Source organism: Macaca mulatta, chromosome 19 (assembly GCF_049350105.2).
Source record: "Macaca mulatta isolate MMU2019108-1 chromosome 19, T2T-MMU8v2.0, whole genome shotgun sequence".
NCBI lineage: Eukaryota > Metazoa > Chordata > Mammalia > Primates > Cercopithecidae > Macaca > Macaca mulatta.
In genome coordinates, this window is record NC_133424.1 from 5152003 (window position 1) to 5167245 (window position 15243).

Below are 15243 nucleotides of genomic sequence, written 5' to 3' on the forward strand. Positions count from 1 at the left end.
TTTCTCACAGGATACGCTGGTAGATTTCACTGAGCTGAGGGTCACTGGGAGTAAATGGGGCCATCTGTAGGCAGACATCTGACGGACCCCTCGTCCCCTACTCCCCGAAGCCAAACCAGACACATGGGTCCTGGGGTCAGAGTTTTAATCCTGGGAGAAAGAATCTGGCCACTGGGCCATGCCCTGGGACTGGCCCACTGGTCCCCGGCGTGTCCGAATCAGTGCTCCAGTGCCCGCCTCTTCTCCAGCTTCTTCTGTAGCTCTGCCGTCATGTCCGCCAGCCCTGGGGGTTCAGGACCGGGAGCTGCAGCTGGCCCAGGGATCCCCAGTCCATGTCCTGCCCACTGACAGCCACCCATGACCAGCTACAGATTTGCAGGGCCCCATGCGACATGACAGTGTGCTCAAAGGCATTAGGAATTTCAAGACAGAAACAGCAGAGCCTTAAAAGACAGGGTGCTTAGGAGTGTGAGGCCCTGTGTGACTGCATGGTCACACGCCTGGGAAGCCCGCCCCGCACTGAACCCACAGACCCCTTACCAGCTGCGGGGAAGAGAGGCTGGGCTGAGCTGGCTGGCAGCTTCCTGGCCAAGCCACCATTAAAGACTCTGGGCTCTGGAAGAGAAGACAGATGAGGCCAGGTGCGGTGGCTTACGCTGGTAATCCCAGCACTTTGGGAGGCTGAGGTGGGTGGATCCCTTGAGGTCAGGAGTTCAATACCAGCCTGGACCACATGGTGAAACCCCTTCTCTACTAAAAATACAAAAATTAGATGGATGTGGTGGCAGGTGCCTGTAATCCCAGCTACTTGAGAGGCTGAGGCAGGAGAATCGCTTGAACCTGGGAGACAGGTTACAGTCAGCCGAGATCGCACCGCTGCCTGGGGCGACAGAGTGAGGTTCCATCTCAAAAATAAACAACAAAGACAGATGCGGGCTGAGGCTGGCGTGCCATCAGGTGAGGGCAGGATTTGTGGGGGGACCCCTACCTGGCTTGGGTCCAATGGAAGGCTTTGGAAGCTTTGCAGGAGGCTTTGGCAACTTCTTTGGCTTCACAATGACCGGCCGACTAGAGGAAGCCACTGCGTGGACAAAAGTGTAATGTCACATCAGCTGTTAACCTGCTTCCCCAGCCCCCAGCTCTCAGCAGCTCTCCCCACCCACCATCTTGGTTCTCATAGTCAACAACTGGGGCATCTCCAATGGGGGTCACGTAGTTCTCTTCCTGGTTCGGTAGTGGGGGCAGTGGGGGTAACAGGGGCAGCTTGTCCTGGCTGGACACAGGCACAGATGCAGGTGGCAGCGGCTTGGGGCCACCTGTGCAGGGTGCAGGACCTGATGGGGAAAGGTGGTCACTGTCAAGACCCACATCATACAGGGACACCTTGGTGGGGGGTCTGTGTGCGTGCCTGGAGACATGCATATGTCCCTGTGTGTCTGTGTGCCCCCATGTATAAGTCTGTCTGTCTGGGCTGGGCGCAGTGGCTCACACCTGTAATCCCAGCACTTTGGGAGGCCGAGGTGAGCGGATCACCTGAAGTCAGGGGTTCAAGACCAGTCTAGCCAATATGGTGAAACCCTGTCTCTACTAAAAATATAAAAATTAGCCTTGGCCGGGCGCGGTGGCTCAAGCCTGTAATCCCAGCACTTTGGGAGGCCGAGACGGGCGGATCACGAGGTCAGGAGATCGAGACCATCCTGGCTAACACAGTGAAACCCCGTCTCTACTAAAAAAAATACAAAAAACTAGCCAGGTGAGGTGGCGGGCGCCTGTAGTCCCAGCTACTCGGGAGGCTGAGGCAGGAGAATGGCGTGAACCCAGGAGGCGGAGCTTGCACTGAGCTGAGATCCGGCCACTGCGCTCCAGCCTGGGCAAGAGAGCCAGACTCCGCCTCAAAAAAAAAAAAAAAAAAAAAATTAGCCTGGCATGGCAGCAGGCTCCTGTAATCCCAGGCAGGAGAATCGCTTGAACCCAGGAGGGAGAGGTTGCAGTGAGCTGAGATCGCGCCACTGCACTCCAGCCTGGGTGATAGAGGGAGATTCCGTCTCAAGAAAAAAAAAAGGTCTGTATGTCTTTGTATGGCATATGCATGTACACTAATTGAATCTGGATAAGTTAAAGTACCAGGTTTGTACAAACATGCCTGTTGTGTGTATACATGTGTGACTCTGCACGCCTGCTAAGGTAGCTGCTTTAGTCCTTGTCTAGATGAATGTGTTATGCCCATGTATCTAAACATGTCTGATTTTGTGCCTGTGCATGGATGTGTCTGCATTTATGTGTACACATGTGATTGTGGGATGAGACAGGTGTATCTGTGCTACATAGTGTGTGTATGTGACTGGAATTGGGGGACATGTGTATTCATGCATGTGTGGATCTGTTGTGGCCACACAAGTGTATGTCAACTTCTGGCTAGGCAGGTGGCCATAGTTCATGAATTATGCATGTGTGTGTGGATGTGGCACTTGGGGGTCCTTGCATACGCCCAGCCCAGGGAAGACCAGACTACCCACGCTACGTTCCTTTCTAGTGTGTTCTCTGCCTCCTCCTCTCACTCCATAAACAGGACCAATTCCCACCTCTTTCCCAACACCCACCCTGATTCCCGGTCCCTGGGGGGCTACTGCTGCTCTGGATGCACCTTCTGACCCCCTCAATGCCCATTTCTACCTAAGAAGATCCTTTGGGACCATCTACAAAGACCCACTCTTCTAGGAAGCTCTCCTTGCTCTGCCCCCATCTTCTCCCGAACTCCAGGCGCCTCCCCCAAGCCCAGGTTTTTCCTCCAAATTCGACCCTACAGGATGAGAGTGTCTGTGTTTAGTTCTGTCCCAAGCTGGGACTCCCGCCCTCTCCCCCAACACACACCCCGATGGCAGGGTCTGAGTCATTTCTGTCCTTGCAACTTTGGGAACAACATCAGACACAGGCGGTGCAGCCACCAAGCTGAGTGAGGGGGCGTGGCTGAACGCGGGGTCCTCGATCCCTCCCACCTCGGCCCGCGGGGAGGGGGCGTCACCTGGGCCCAGGGCGGAGGGCGCCACCCACACACTCTCGCCATTCTCCTTATCGGCTTCCACGTAGCCTGGAACAGAGAAGGCGTCCTGGAGGAAGCGCGGCGGCCAGGGGCGGCTCCGTCCGTCCAAGCGGGGGCGGGAGAGGTGAGAACTGGGCCCCCAAACTCCCCGAAGGCGCACCCACCTAGCACCTTCTCGTAGTCCTCGTCCAACAGGAATGGCACCAGCGCCTTTTTGGTGTGCGACACGAAATAGTTGACCACGGCGTCCAGGGAGGTGCAAGAGAACTGGGGGCAGATGGGGGAGGGGTCAGGCTGCTGGGGAAGGGACGCGGATCCCACAAAGGCACTTCTAGGGACCCCGGCCCAACGCTCACCGGCTCTTCCACGTCGATCACGTACTTGGGGCCCTCCCGCTTCACCTTGTAATGCCGGACCACGTGCGTCCTGCACCAACAGAAAGCGAGTGAGTGGCTCAGCCCAGGCTCCCACACCGCCCCCCAGGGAAGGCCCCGCTCCGACTCCAGGCTCCTCCCCCAATAGAAACAGGTCCATACTGGCTCTGTCCCCACAGAAGGTCCAGCCACTGACTGGCTCCACCCTGTGAAGGACCTAAGCCCCTCTATCCTCCCGCAGCATTGACTGAACCGACCCACCCCCACAGAAGACCCCACCCCTAGTTTTGGCACCACCTCTAGGGAGGGACCAGGCCAGACTGACAACTGTCTCGGAAAGGTCAGCCCCTAATTCTGGCACCGCGCCTAGGGCGAACCAGGCCCTAAAAACTCCGCCCCAGGTAGGCCCCTCCCCCTGTAGTGGCTCCACCCCCCGGCCCCGACTCCACCTTCTACATCGCCTTGCCCAACCCTGGACTGGGCTTGAGGATTTGGCAAAAGGCTCTAACTCCGCCCCTAGGGTGGCCCCGCCTCCATAGCCCTATTCAACTTCCAAAGGGTCATGGCCGTGACTCCACCCATAGATCCGGACTCTGCCCAAAGAGCCCATTCCCACCCTTGGATTTGACTTCATCCCCTCCAGTGGCCCAGACCTGGCCCTTGCGTACCTGACGTTCCGGAGGAGCCGACCCTAACCGAGGGGTCTGACTCCACCTGCAGGGAGTCCCAGCTCCTAACCCAAGACCTGACTCCTCCTGCCTGGGCTCTACCTTCTTCCCCAGGCATTGACCCCGTACTTGGGGCAAGGCCAACCTCAGGATCCCACGACCCCGGAGCTCTGACTCCGCCCCCAGCCTCTCCTGCTTAGCTCTGACTGCACCCCCATCCCGCCCACCCCAGCTCTGACTCCGCCCGCAGTGTGCTCTGCTCAGCTCTGGCTGGGTCCCCAGTCTCCCCTGCTGAGGTCTGACTCCGCCCCCAGTCTCCCATGCTCAGCTCTGACTCCACCCCCAGCCCGCCCAGCCCAGCTCTGACTCCTCCCCCAATCCGCCCAGCTCAGCTCTGACTCCGCCCCCAGTTCGCCCTTCTCAGCTCTGGCTCGGGTAGGGCTCCGCCCCTGCTTCTAACCACGCCCCCCCGCCTACCCTCCTCCCCACCCAGGGCTCCCGAGACGCGCATGCGCACCCATTGTGCATCTGCCGCGTGGTGACCGACACGCCGTCAGCACCGTCCCCGCTGGGCCGCAGCAGCAGGTTCCCGCACTCGGGGTAGCGCTCCAGGAGCAGTTGTGCCTCCAGCCGGCTCACCTTCAGGAAGCACCTGTGGAGGGCCGCGTCACCCACTCGGGACCCCGGAGACCAAGTCCGCTCTTCCGCACGTAAACCCCGCCTCCTCTGAGACCCAGCCCCGTCCCCATCCCCTAGGCCCAGGAGACCCTGCCCTGCTCTCCAGACCCAGGCCCCTTCCATGGAGGCACAGTCTGGCCTTCCAGGCTCCTAGTTTTTGTGGCTTTTTTTTTTTTTTTTTTTTTTGAGACAGAGTTTTGCTCTTGTTGCCCAGGCTGGAGTGCAATGGAGCGATCTCGGCTCACCGCAACCTCCGCCTCCCGGGTTCAAGCGATTCTCCTGCCTCCGCCTCCCAGCATGTGCCTTAACTCCCCCTCCCCCTTCCCCACCCCCCAGCCCCAATGCCATCGTCTTGCAAAATCCAAGACCCAACTCCAGGGGACTCAGCTCACGGCCCACCCTCAGCCACACACCCACCTCCCGTCCCCATTCTGAAGCCCCTCGGGACAGGCGGGGCACTCACGAGGGTGTCTCCAGTGCACGGCGCGCCTCCTCTTTGGCCAAGACTTCAGCCATCATGTATAGGTGCCCAGGAAGCAGGGTCAGGTTGGACGGGACACGGAGCTGAGGGGCGATCGAGGGACAGTGACTGCACCCGGCCGGCCGGGAATGGACGGCTGTGCCCAAGTCACAGAGTGGCAAACTGAGGCCAGAGCTCAGAGCCATGAACTCTGACACCTCAGAGGGCAAAGAGGGCATCGAGAGGGTGCAGAGGAGTTGAGTGAAAGTAGATGCTGGGGCTAGGCGCGGTGGCTCACGCCTGTCATTCCAGCACTTTGGGAGGCCGAGGCGGGCAGATCACCTGAGGTCAGGAGTTTGAGACCACCCTGGGCAACATGGCGAAACCCCGTTTGTACTAAAAATACAAAAAATTAGCCGGGCGTGGTGGCAGACACCTGTAATCCCAGCTACTCCGGAGGCTGGGGCAGGAGAATCACTTGAACCCGGGAAGGCGGAGGCTGCAGTGAGCCGAGATCACGCCATTGCACTCCAGCCTGGGTGACAGAGTGAGACTCCGTTCCCCGCTCCCCTCACCCACCAAAAAAAAAAAAAAAAAGTAGGTGCTGGAATCTCAAACTAAAGTCTTCAGGGGCCAGTCTGGTCTCAAACTCAATGGCCTGCCAGGGCGAGGCAGGAAACAGTCAAATCAGAGGGAAAATGGGAAGGTAGACTAAAATTCCCTGTTGATAAATGATGTCAGCTAATTTTTTAAAATTTAACACTCTGTGGCGAGGCATGGTGGCTCACGTCTATAATCCCATCACTTCGGGAGGCCAAGGAGGGTGGATCACTTGAGCACAGAAGTTGGAGACCAGCCTGGGCAACATAGTGAGACCCTGCTCTACAAAAAATTTTAAAAATTAATGAGATGTGGTAGTGTGTGCCTGTAGTCCCAGCTACTTGGGAGGCTGAGGCAGGAGGACTGCTTGAGCCTGGGAGTTGGAGGCTGCAGTGAGCTATGATCACACCACTGCACTCCAGCCTCGGCAACAGAGAGAGACCCTGTCTCAAAAAAATAAAATAAGAGACCGGGAGCGGTGGCTCATACCTGTAATCCCAGCACTTTGGGAGGCTGAGGTGGGTGGATCACGAGGTCAGGAGATCGAGCTGACACAGTGAAACCCCGTCTCTACTAAAATACAAAAAAAATTAGCCCGGCGTGTTGGCGGACGCCTGTAGTCCCAGTTGCTGGGGAGGCTGAGGCGTGAACCCGGGAGGTGGAGCTTGCAGTGAGCCAAGACTGTACCACTGCACTCCAGCCTGGGCAACAGAGCCAGACTCCATCTCAAAAATAATAATAATAATAATAATAAAATAAAATAAGAAATACAGCTGGTCGCTGTGGCTCACGCCTGTAATCCCAGCACTTTGGGTGGCCGAGGTGGGCCGATCACTCGAGGTTAGGAGTTTGAGACAAGCCTGGCCAACAGGTTGAAACCCCATGTATACTAAAAAAACAAAAATTAGTCAGGCGTGGTGGCGGACGCCTGTAATCCCAGCTACTCGGGAGGCTGAGGCACGAGAATTGCTTGAACCGGGGAGGCAGAGGTTGCAGTGAGCTGAAATCGTACCACTGCACTCCAGCCTGGGCAACAGAGCAAGACTTAGTCTCAAAAAAATAAAACAAAATTTAGCACTCAGTTGATAAAACAAAGGATGTTTATGGGGTATATTTGCTCCAAGGTTTGAGGCCAGTGTACTATACTCTGGAGGCTTGTTTGGAGAATGAAAGATGGAAAGAAAAAGGAGGCCTTTTTTTTTTTTTTTTTTTTTTTTTTTTGAGACGGAGTCTTGCTCCGTCGCCCAGGCTGGAGTGCAGTGGCCGGATCTCAGCTCACTGCAAGCTCCGCCTCCCGGGTTTACACCATTCTCCTGCCTCAGCCTCCCGATTAGCTGGGACTACAGGCGCCCGCCACCTCGCCCGGCTAGTTTTTTGTATTTTTTAGTAGAGACGGGGTTTCACCGGGTTAGCCAGGATGGTCTGGATCTCCTGAGCTCATGATCCGCCCGTCTCGGCCTCCCAAAGTGCTGGGATTACAGGCTTGAGCCACCGCGCCCCGCCAAAAGGAGGCTTTTTGAGGAGATCTGGCGAATGGGACAGAGGGCGCAGAGAGCCACTGCTCTTACCTCCACCACCGTTAAGATGAAGCCTTTCCACATTTCCCGACACTCCAAGGTCTCTACCTAGGGAACAAAAGAAAGAAAAGAATCCATGTCAGTGAATCTCAGTCTACTCATCAATGAAATGGGACTAGGGAAGAGTCCCTGCTTCAAAGGGCTGTTTTCTTTTTTCTTTTTTTTCTTCTTCTTCTTTTTTTTTTTTTGAGATGGAGTCTCATTCTGTCTCCCAGGCTGGAGTGCAGTGGCATGATCTCAGCTAAGTGCAACCTCCACCTCCCGGGTTCAAGTGATTCTCCTGCCTCAGCCTCCTGAGTAGCTGGGACTACAGGCATGCACAACCTCGCCCAGCTTTTTTTTTTTTTTTTCTCTTAGACATGAGGGTCTCACTTTGTTGCCCAGGCTAGTCTTGAACTCCTGGGCTCAAGCTATCCTTCTGCCTTGGCCTCCCAAAGTGCTCAGATTACAGGTGTGAGCCACCATGCCTGGCTGATGTTATAATTTTTGATGTTATTATATCTACATTTGAAAAACATAGGTCAGGCTGGATGCAGTGGCTCACCCCTATAATCCCAGCATTTTGGGAGGTCAAGGTGGGAGGATCACTTGAGCCTAGGAGTTCAAGACCAGACTGGGTAACATAGCGAGCCCCCGTCTCTACAAAAAATAAAGTCTTAGCCAGGCATAGTGGAGTGTGCTTGGCTGAGGTGGGAGAATTGCTTGAGCCTGGGAAGTCCAGGCTGCAGTGAGCTATGATCTCATTACTGCACTCCAGCCTGGGCGACGAGCAAGACCCTATCTCAAAATAAAATCATAAATAAAATAAAATAATAGAAAAACATAGATCAGTTCGCAGACCTGTCATGCTCTAAACCCTTCCATAGGCCAGGCACAGTGACTCTCGCTTGTAATCCCAGCACTTTGGGAGGCCGAGGTGGGCGGATCACTTGAGGTCAGGAGGTCAAGACCAGCCTGGCCAACATGGTGAAATCCTGTCTCTACCAAAAATACAAAAATTAGCCGCACGTGGTGGCACACGCCTGTAATCCCAGCTACTAAGGAGGATCACTTATACCTGGGAGGCAGAGGTTGTAGTGAGCCAAGATTGCGCCATTGCACTCCAGCCTGGGCGATAAGAGTGAAACTGTCTCAAAAAAAATAAAATAAAATAAACCCTCGGCTGGGCGCGGTGGCTCACGCCTGTAATCCCAGCAGTTTGGGAGGCCGAGGTGGGTGGATCACCTGAGGTCAGGAGTTCGAGACCAGCATGGCCAACATGGTGAAACCCCGTCTCTACTAAAGATTCAAAAAATTAGCCAGGAGTGGTGGCACACACCTGTAATCCCAACTACTCGGGAGGCAGAGGCAAGAGAATCGCTTGAATCCGGGAGGCGGAGGTTGCAGTGAGCCAAGATCGTGCCATCACACTCCAACCTGGGTGATGGGATGAGACTTGGTCTCAAAAAAAAAAAAAAAAGAAATAAAATAAAATAAAATAAACCCTCCCATAGCACCAGCTCCTTTGGGGTCAAGACCCAAGTCTTACCCAGGGCCCACAGGGCCCTGTAATACCTGCCCCTTTGTGGTTGGCACAGTGGAGGGGAGGGGCATTTGAGCATCTCATGCCAGCACCTCCCCTCAGCACCCCTCCACCGAGGGACCTACCTTGAACTTGATCTCCTGATTCCGGAGAATCAGGCTGAAGTGGGTGCCAGGGTCACGTGAGCTTCCCCAGGGAATCTCATCAGTGAGTTTCTCAAATGCTCCCAGGTTGAGCTTCTCCACGTGCTGGGGGCACAGAAGCAGGGGGTCTGGGCACCAGTTCCTTGGCCTCCAGGCCCCCTGGATGATGTAGCAGCCATCATGGCCACACCATCCTCATTGTCTGCTTGGTCTCTGGGGTCAAGGGAAGGCCAGCTCTGGAGCCTCCATTCCCATCTTACCTGGAAGTCCCGATTGCTATTGTAGAAATAAATGGTGAGACCCTGGAGGCCTGCCCAGAACTTCTTGTAATCCTGGGGACCAGAGGTGCAGAAAGAGGAGGTGAGGTGGCCAGGCTGAGTACCTCTCATGTACTCAGTGCTGCCTCGGGGCCTTTGCACTGATCGTGCTCTCCCACGCTGCCCCCAGATCTTGATCACCTCCTGCCTTGAGTTTCTGATCAAATGTTGCCTTCTCGGGGAGACCCACCCCACCCACATCCCAGCTTCTGGGTATCCGTTTTCCTCTGAGAAAGGACCAGACGGAACCTTGACATGATGAAGGACCCAGAGCAACCCCCGCCAATCTATAGAGATGGGGGCTCTAGGGGTGAGTTGAACTAACTGGTTTAATGGTGTCCCATCCATCTTCCATCATCCAGCTACCCACTAGCCATCTATCTATCATCCATCTATCCATCCATCCACCCACCCATTCATCCATCCACCTACCATTCACCCATTCATCTATCCATGCATCCACTCACCATCCATCCACCAATCCGTCCACCTACCCACTCATCCACACATCTATCCATACAGTTACTCATCCACCTACCATTCACCCATTCATTCATCTATCCATCCACCCACCATCCATCCACCAGTCCGTCCACCCACCCACCCATCCACACATCTATCCATCCAGTTACTTATCCACCCACCTGCCCACCCATTCATCCATCCACCTACCATTCACCCATCCATTCATCTGTCCATCCACCCACCATCCACCCACTCATCCATCCATCACCCCATCCATCTATCCATCATCCAACCATTCATGATCCATCCATCTGCTCATTCATCCATACATACATCACCCACCATCCATCCAGTCATCCATCCACCCACTTATCCATCTGTCCACCCATCCGTCCATCCATCCATCCCTACATCATCTATGCATCCATCTATCAATCCACCCACCGTCCATCATCCATCCACCCACTCATCCATGCATCCATACATGCATCTACTCATCTATCCATGCATCCCTCCATCATCCATCCATTCACTCATCCATCCATCTACTCATCCCTCCATCATCCATCTACCTACTCATCCATCCATCCACTCATCCCTCCATCATCCATCTATGCACTCGTCCATCTATCCATCATCCATCCACCCACCCATCTGCCCATTCATCCATCCATCCCGCAACTCATCCATCCATCCAGCCATCCACTCATCCGTCCATACATCCCTCCATCATGCATCCACCTACTCATCCATCCATCCACTCATCCCTCCATCATCCATCCATGCACTCGTCCATCTATCCATCATCCACCCACCCACCCAACTGCCCGTTCATCCATCCATCCCCCAACTCATCCATCCATCCAGCCAGCCAGCCAGCCAACCATCCACTCATCCATCCATACATCCCTCCATCATGCATCCACCTACTCACCCATCTGTCATCCATCCACGCACTTGTCCATCCATCCATCATCCACCCACTTGTATATGCACTCATCCTTCCATCCACACATCCTCTCAGCCACCATCCAGCCCGCATCTATCCATTCACCAAGCCTCCACTCATCCCTCCATCTACTCATCCACCTGTCCATCCGTAGACACACGCACAGGTACACACAGGCATTTACCTAACATTTGCTGAAGGCTTTTTATGTGCTAGCCCTCCTCCGGGCACTGGGACTAGATCAATACGGGATTAAACACCGTATTACCAGTTACCATATTGCTTTACTATGTACCCACGATGTGCTGTTGGGCAAGTTATTTGAGCCATCTTTTTCTGTTTCCCCAGCTGTAAAATGGTGATAACAATGGTGCCAAGTCTGGAGGATCTCATGAGAATTAGGTGACTTTCCACATGGGAAGCACCGGGGCCTGCGCTGAGTTGAGTCCTCAACATGTGAACTGTGACTACAGCCCTAACTCCCCTATTTCCGAAGACAAAAAACTGAGACTCAAAGATTAAGTCACTTGCAAAAGGCCTGGGAGTAAGGAAAGTGTGGAGCCGGGATTAGAACCTGGGTCTTCTGAATTTGGGTCCATGATCTTTTTTGTTTTGGTTTGTTTTTTGTTGTTGTTTTGGGTTTTTTGTTTTGTTTTATTTTGTTTTTGAGGCAGAGTCTCACTCTGTCACCCAGGCTGGAGTACAGTGGCATGATCACGGCTCACTGCAAGCTCTGCTTCCTGGGTTCACACCATTCTCCTGCCTCAACCACCTGAGTAGCCGGGACTACAGGTGCCCGCCACCACGCCCGGTTAATTTTTTGTATTTTTAGTAGATACGGGGTTTCACCGTGTTAGCCAGGATGGTCTCGATCTCCTGACCTGGTGATCCGCCTGCGTCGGCCTCCCAAAGTGCTGGGATTACAGGCGTGAAGTGTTGTGTTTTGTTTTGTTTTGTTTTTAAGAGACAAGTCTCGCTCTGTTGCCCAGGCTGGAGTGCAGTAGTGCGATCTCGGCTCACTGGAACCTCTGCCTCCCGGGTTCAAGCGATTCTCCCGCCTCAGCTTCTCAAGTAGCTGCGACTACAAGTGCACACCACCACATCCGGCTAATTTTTGTATTTTTTAGTAGAGATGGGGTTTCACGATATGTTGGCCAGGCTGGTCTCAAATTCCTGACCTCAAGTGATCCACTAGCCTCGGCCTCCCAAACTGTTGGGATTACAGGTGTGAGCCGCTGCGTCTGGCCTTCTTTTTTTTTTTTTTTTTTTTTTTGAGACAGAGTCTCACTCTGTTACCCAGGCTGAAGTACAGTGGCACCATCTCAGCTCACTGCAACCTCCGCCTCTCAGGTTCAAATGATTCTCCTGCCTCAGCCTCCCAAGTAGCTGGGATTAAGGTGCCTGCCACCATGCCTGGCTAATTTTTGTATTTTTTAGTAGAGACGAGGTTTCACCATGTTGGCCACGTTGGTCTCGAACTCCTGACCTCGGGTGATCTGCCCACCTCGGCCTCCCAAAGTGCTGAGATTACAGGCATAGCCACTGTGCCCAGCCTTCCCCATTATCTTTCTTCACCGCAGTGATCCACTGCCTCCAAAGTGTTTGCTGGTTGGGGAGGATTTGGATGCATGGAGGTAGAAGGGAAGTCCACTCCACTACAGGTAAGGGAACCTCAGGGGCAGAGGCGGGGACATGGGCAGGGCAGGGAAGAGCTGAGGTGTTTGTTTTGATCTGTATCAGAAAATGAGGCAGGCACGGTGGCTCACACCTCTAATCCCAGCACTTTTGGAGGCTGAGGCAGGAGGATCACTTAAGGCCAGGAATTTGAGACCAGCCTGGGCAACATAGCAAGACCCCAATTTTTATTTTTTATTTTTTATTTTTTTAGACGTAGTCTAGCTCTGTTGCCAGCCTGGAGTGCAGTGGCACAGTCTCGGCTCACTGCAACCTCTGCCTCCTGGGTTCAAGCGATTCTCCTGCCTCAGCCTCCCGAGTAACTGGGATCACAGGTGCGCACCACCACACATGGCTAATTTTTGTATTCTTAGTAGAGACAGGGTTTCACCGTGGTGGCCAGGCCAGTCTCGAACTCCTGACTTCAAGTGATCCACCTGCCTCGGCCTCCCTAAATGCTGGGATTACAGGCGTGAGCCACTGCACCTGGCCAGCAAGACTCCATCTTTAAAAAAAAAAAAAAAAAATTAGGCCAGAAAAATTAGGCCAAAAAATTAGCCAGAAGAGGCGGTGCACGCCTGTAGTCCCAGCTCCTCAGGAGGCTGGGGCAGGAGGTTCACTTGAGCCCAGGAGTTTGAGGCTACAGTGAGCCATGATCATGCCCCTGCACTCCAGCCTGGGTGACAGAGTAACTCTGTCTTTAAAAAAAAGAAAGAAAGAAAATGAATATGGGGCATAGGGAAGGAGAGATGGGGCCTCAGGGAGAACGGAGGGGCTGGGGGAGACATAAGGATACACACACACATGCACGCACTGTCCATGGCCACTATCTGTCCTGTGGAATGTGGCCCCCACCAGCTCTTACTGTCCTCACATGTCACCTGTCCCGGCCTTCACCCCAGCAGCTGAGGTTCCCGGAGTTTGTCCTGGGCTGGGAGCAGGAGGAAGCCCGGGAGTCAGAGGGCTCCCCGTTTCCTGGAGAAAGTGCCTGATCTTGTTTGTATTCAGGAGAATGAATGAGAGACAAAAGCAAAGATTGAGACGAGAGAGAGAGAGACTGAGACGGACATTGGGAGAGACAGAAGGGCCAGGGAGAGAGAAAGAGAAAAAGAAACCAAAGACACATGGAAACAGAGATGACGCACAGAGAGGCAGATGGCCAGAACCCATGCCAACCCCCAGCACGCGCCCTGCCCCATCCAGCACCCACTGCACCCCTCTTGGCGAGTGAGGAGACTGGGGCTCAGAGAGGTGCTGCAGCTCCCCGCGGTGACCCAACAGGGCCAGCCCCCGCCTCCCTACCTTACCCGGTCACAGGACCCCTTCTTCTCTAGAAAGCTCTCATAGTAGTGTGAAGGCAGGACACCCTTAGGCTTGGGGACCCGGGGTGGCCTCACGGCAGAGGCCATGGCAGGGCCAGGGTCTTCCGCCTGGCCTCTCCTTCCAGTGGGTGCCCCAGCTGGGCCAGAAAGCTGAGAAACAGGTTCCAGGGGAGTTTCCTGTGTCAGCCCGTCAACTCCCTCCCCTGCCAGGGCTGGGCAGAGGCTGAGCCGGGCAGGTCCATGATCCTAGGGAAATCCCCGCCTCTCTGGCATGGAACCAAGAAGAAAGAGAATGTATACGTTTACTTTTTTTTTTTTTTTGAGATAGTCTCGCTCTGTTGCCCAGACTGAAGTACAGTGGCACAATCTCGGCTCACTGCAAGCTCCGCCTCCTGGGTTCACACCATTCTCCTGCCTCAGCCTCCCAAGTAGCTGGGACTACAGGCGCCCGCCACTATGCCTGGCTAATTTTTTGTATTTTCAGTAGAGGTGGGGTTTCGCTGTGTTAGCCAGGATGGTGTTGATCTCCTGACTTCGTGATCCAAGCGCCTTGACCTCCCAAAGTGCTGGGATTACAGGCGTGAGCCACTGCGCCCAGCCAAGAATGTGTAAGTTTACTTGAATGGGAGAATAATCTTGGCTATATCTGCAAAGAGAGATACATTGTCTGTCTCTTTATTTATTTATTTATTTATTCTATTCTGAGACGGAGTTTCACTCTGTTGCCCAGGCTAGACTGCAGTGGTGCAATCTTGGCTCACTGTGACCTTTGCCTCCCGGGTTCAAGAGATTCTCCTGCGTCAATCTCCTGACTAGCTTGGACTGCAGGTGCTTGCCACCACGCCTGGATAATTTTTATATTTGTAGTAGAGACGAGGTTTCACCATGTTGGCTCAGGCTGGTCTCGAATTCCTGACCCCAAGTTTTCTGCCTGCCTTGGTCTCCCAAAGTGCTGGGATTACAGGCATGAGCCACCACGCCTGGCCCTTTCTCTTACTTTGATGGACCCTAATGATTACATTGGGCCCACCTGGATCATCCACACTAATCTCCCTATTTTAAAGTTAGCTGACTAGTAATTTTAAGTTCATCTGCAATTTTTTTTTTTTTGACGGTGTCTCGTTCTGTTGTTGATGCTGGAGTGCAGTGAGATGATCATAGTTCACTGTAGCCTTCACCTCCCAATCTCAAGTAGTCCTCCTGCCTCAGCCACCTGAAGAGCTGGGACTATAGGGTGGCAGCACCACACCCAACTAATTTATTTTACTTTTTTTTCTGACACAGAGTTTCGCTCTGTCGCCCAGGGTGGAGTGCAGTGGCGCGATCTCAGCTCACTGCAAGCTCCGCCTCCTGGGTTCACGCCATCCTCCTGCTTCAGCCTCCTGAGTAGCTGGGACTACAGGCGCCTGCCACCACGCCTGGCTAATTTTTGTTTTTTTTTGTATTTTTAGTTG

At 54.0% G+C, this 15243-nt stretch overlaps 2 protein-coding genes across 16 annotated transcripts in view; one reads left to right on the top strand and one right to left on the bottom strand.

Annotated features, from left to right (window-relative positions):
• The window catches only part of MPND (MPN domain containing), a 79366-nt gene that overhangs the window by 41584 nt on the left and 22539 nt on the right, over window positions 1-15243 (top strand). The window lies entirely within an intron of this gene.
• STAP2 (signal transducing adaptor family member 2) lies at window positions 129-14031 on the bottom strand. 15 transcript variants are annotated; one of them, XM_077979483.1, is made up of 14 exons: window positions 13775-14030; window positions 9323-9394; window positions 9041-9167; window positions 7389-7441; window positions 6310-6390; window positions 5224-5324; window positions 4600-4734; window positions 3397-3466; window positions 3205-3307; window positions 3023-3088; window positions 1164-1334; window positions 989-1081; window positions 541-615; window positions 129-283 (listed from the first exon to the last, which is right to left on the bottom strand). In XM_077979483.1, the coding sequence occupies exons 1-14, from the start codon at window positions 13874-13876 to the stop codon at window positions 219-221; spliced, it is 1314 nt and encodes a 437-aa protein (XP_077835609.1). In that variant the 5' UTR covers window positions 13877-14030; the 3' UTR covers window positions 129-218. The 15 variants fall into 15 exon arrangements, with proteins under 15 accessions (XP_077835609.1, XP_077835605.1, XP_028696127.1 ...); XM_077979479.1 differs by having other exon boundaries at window positions 541-753; XM_028840294.2 differs by lacking the exon at window positions 6310-6390 and having other exon boundaries at window positions 7389-7445; window positions 9045-9167; window positions 13775-14031.

Excerpts from the sequence above, each read along its gene's own strand:
- STAP2 (XM_077979479.1), bottom strand. The coding sequence starts at position 13,876 with ATGGCCTCTGCCGTGAGGCCACCCCGGGTCCCCAAGCCTAAGGGTGTC. Across the intron at positions 1,335-3,022 it reads GCCCTCCGCCCTGGGCCCAG|GTCCTGCACCCTGCACAGGT; the intron begins GTGACGCCCCCT and ends TTTCCCCATCAG. Across the intron at positions 284-540 it reads GCCTCTCTTCCCCGCAGCTG|GGCTGGCGGACATGACGGCA; the intron begins GTAAGGGGTCTG and ends CTGAACCCCCAG.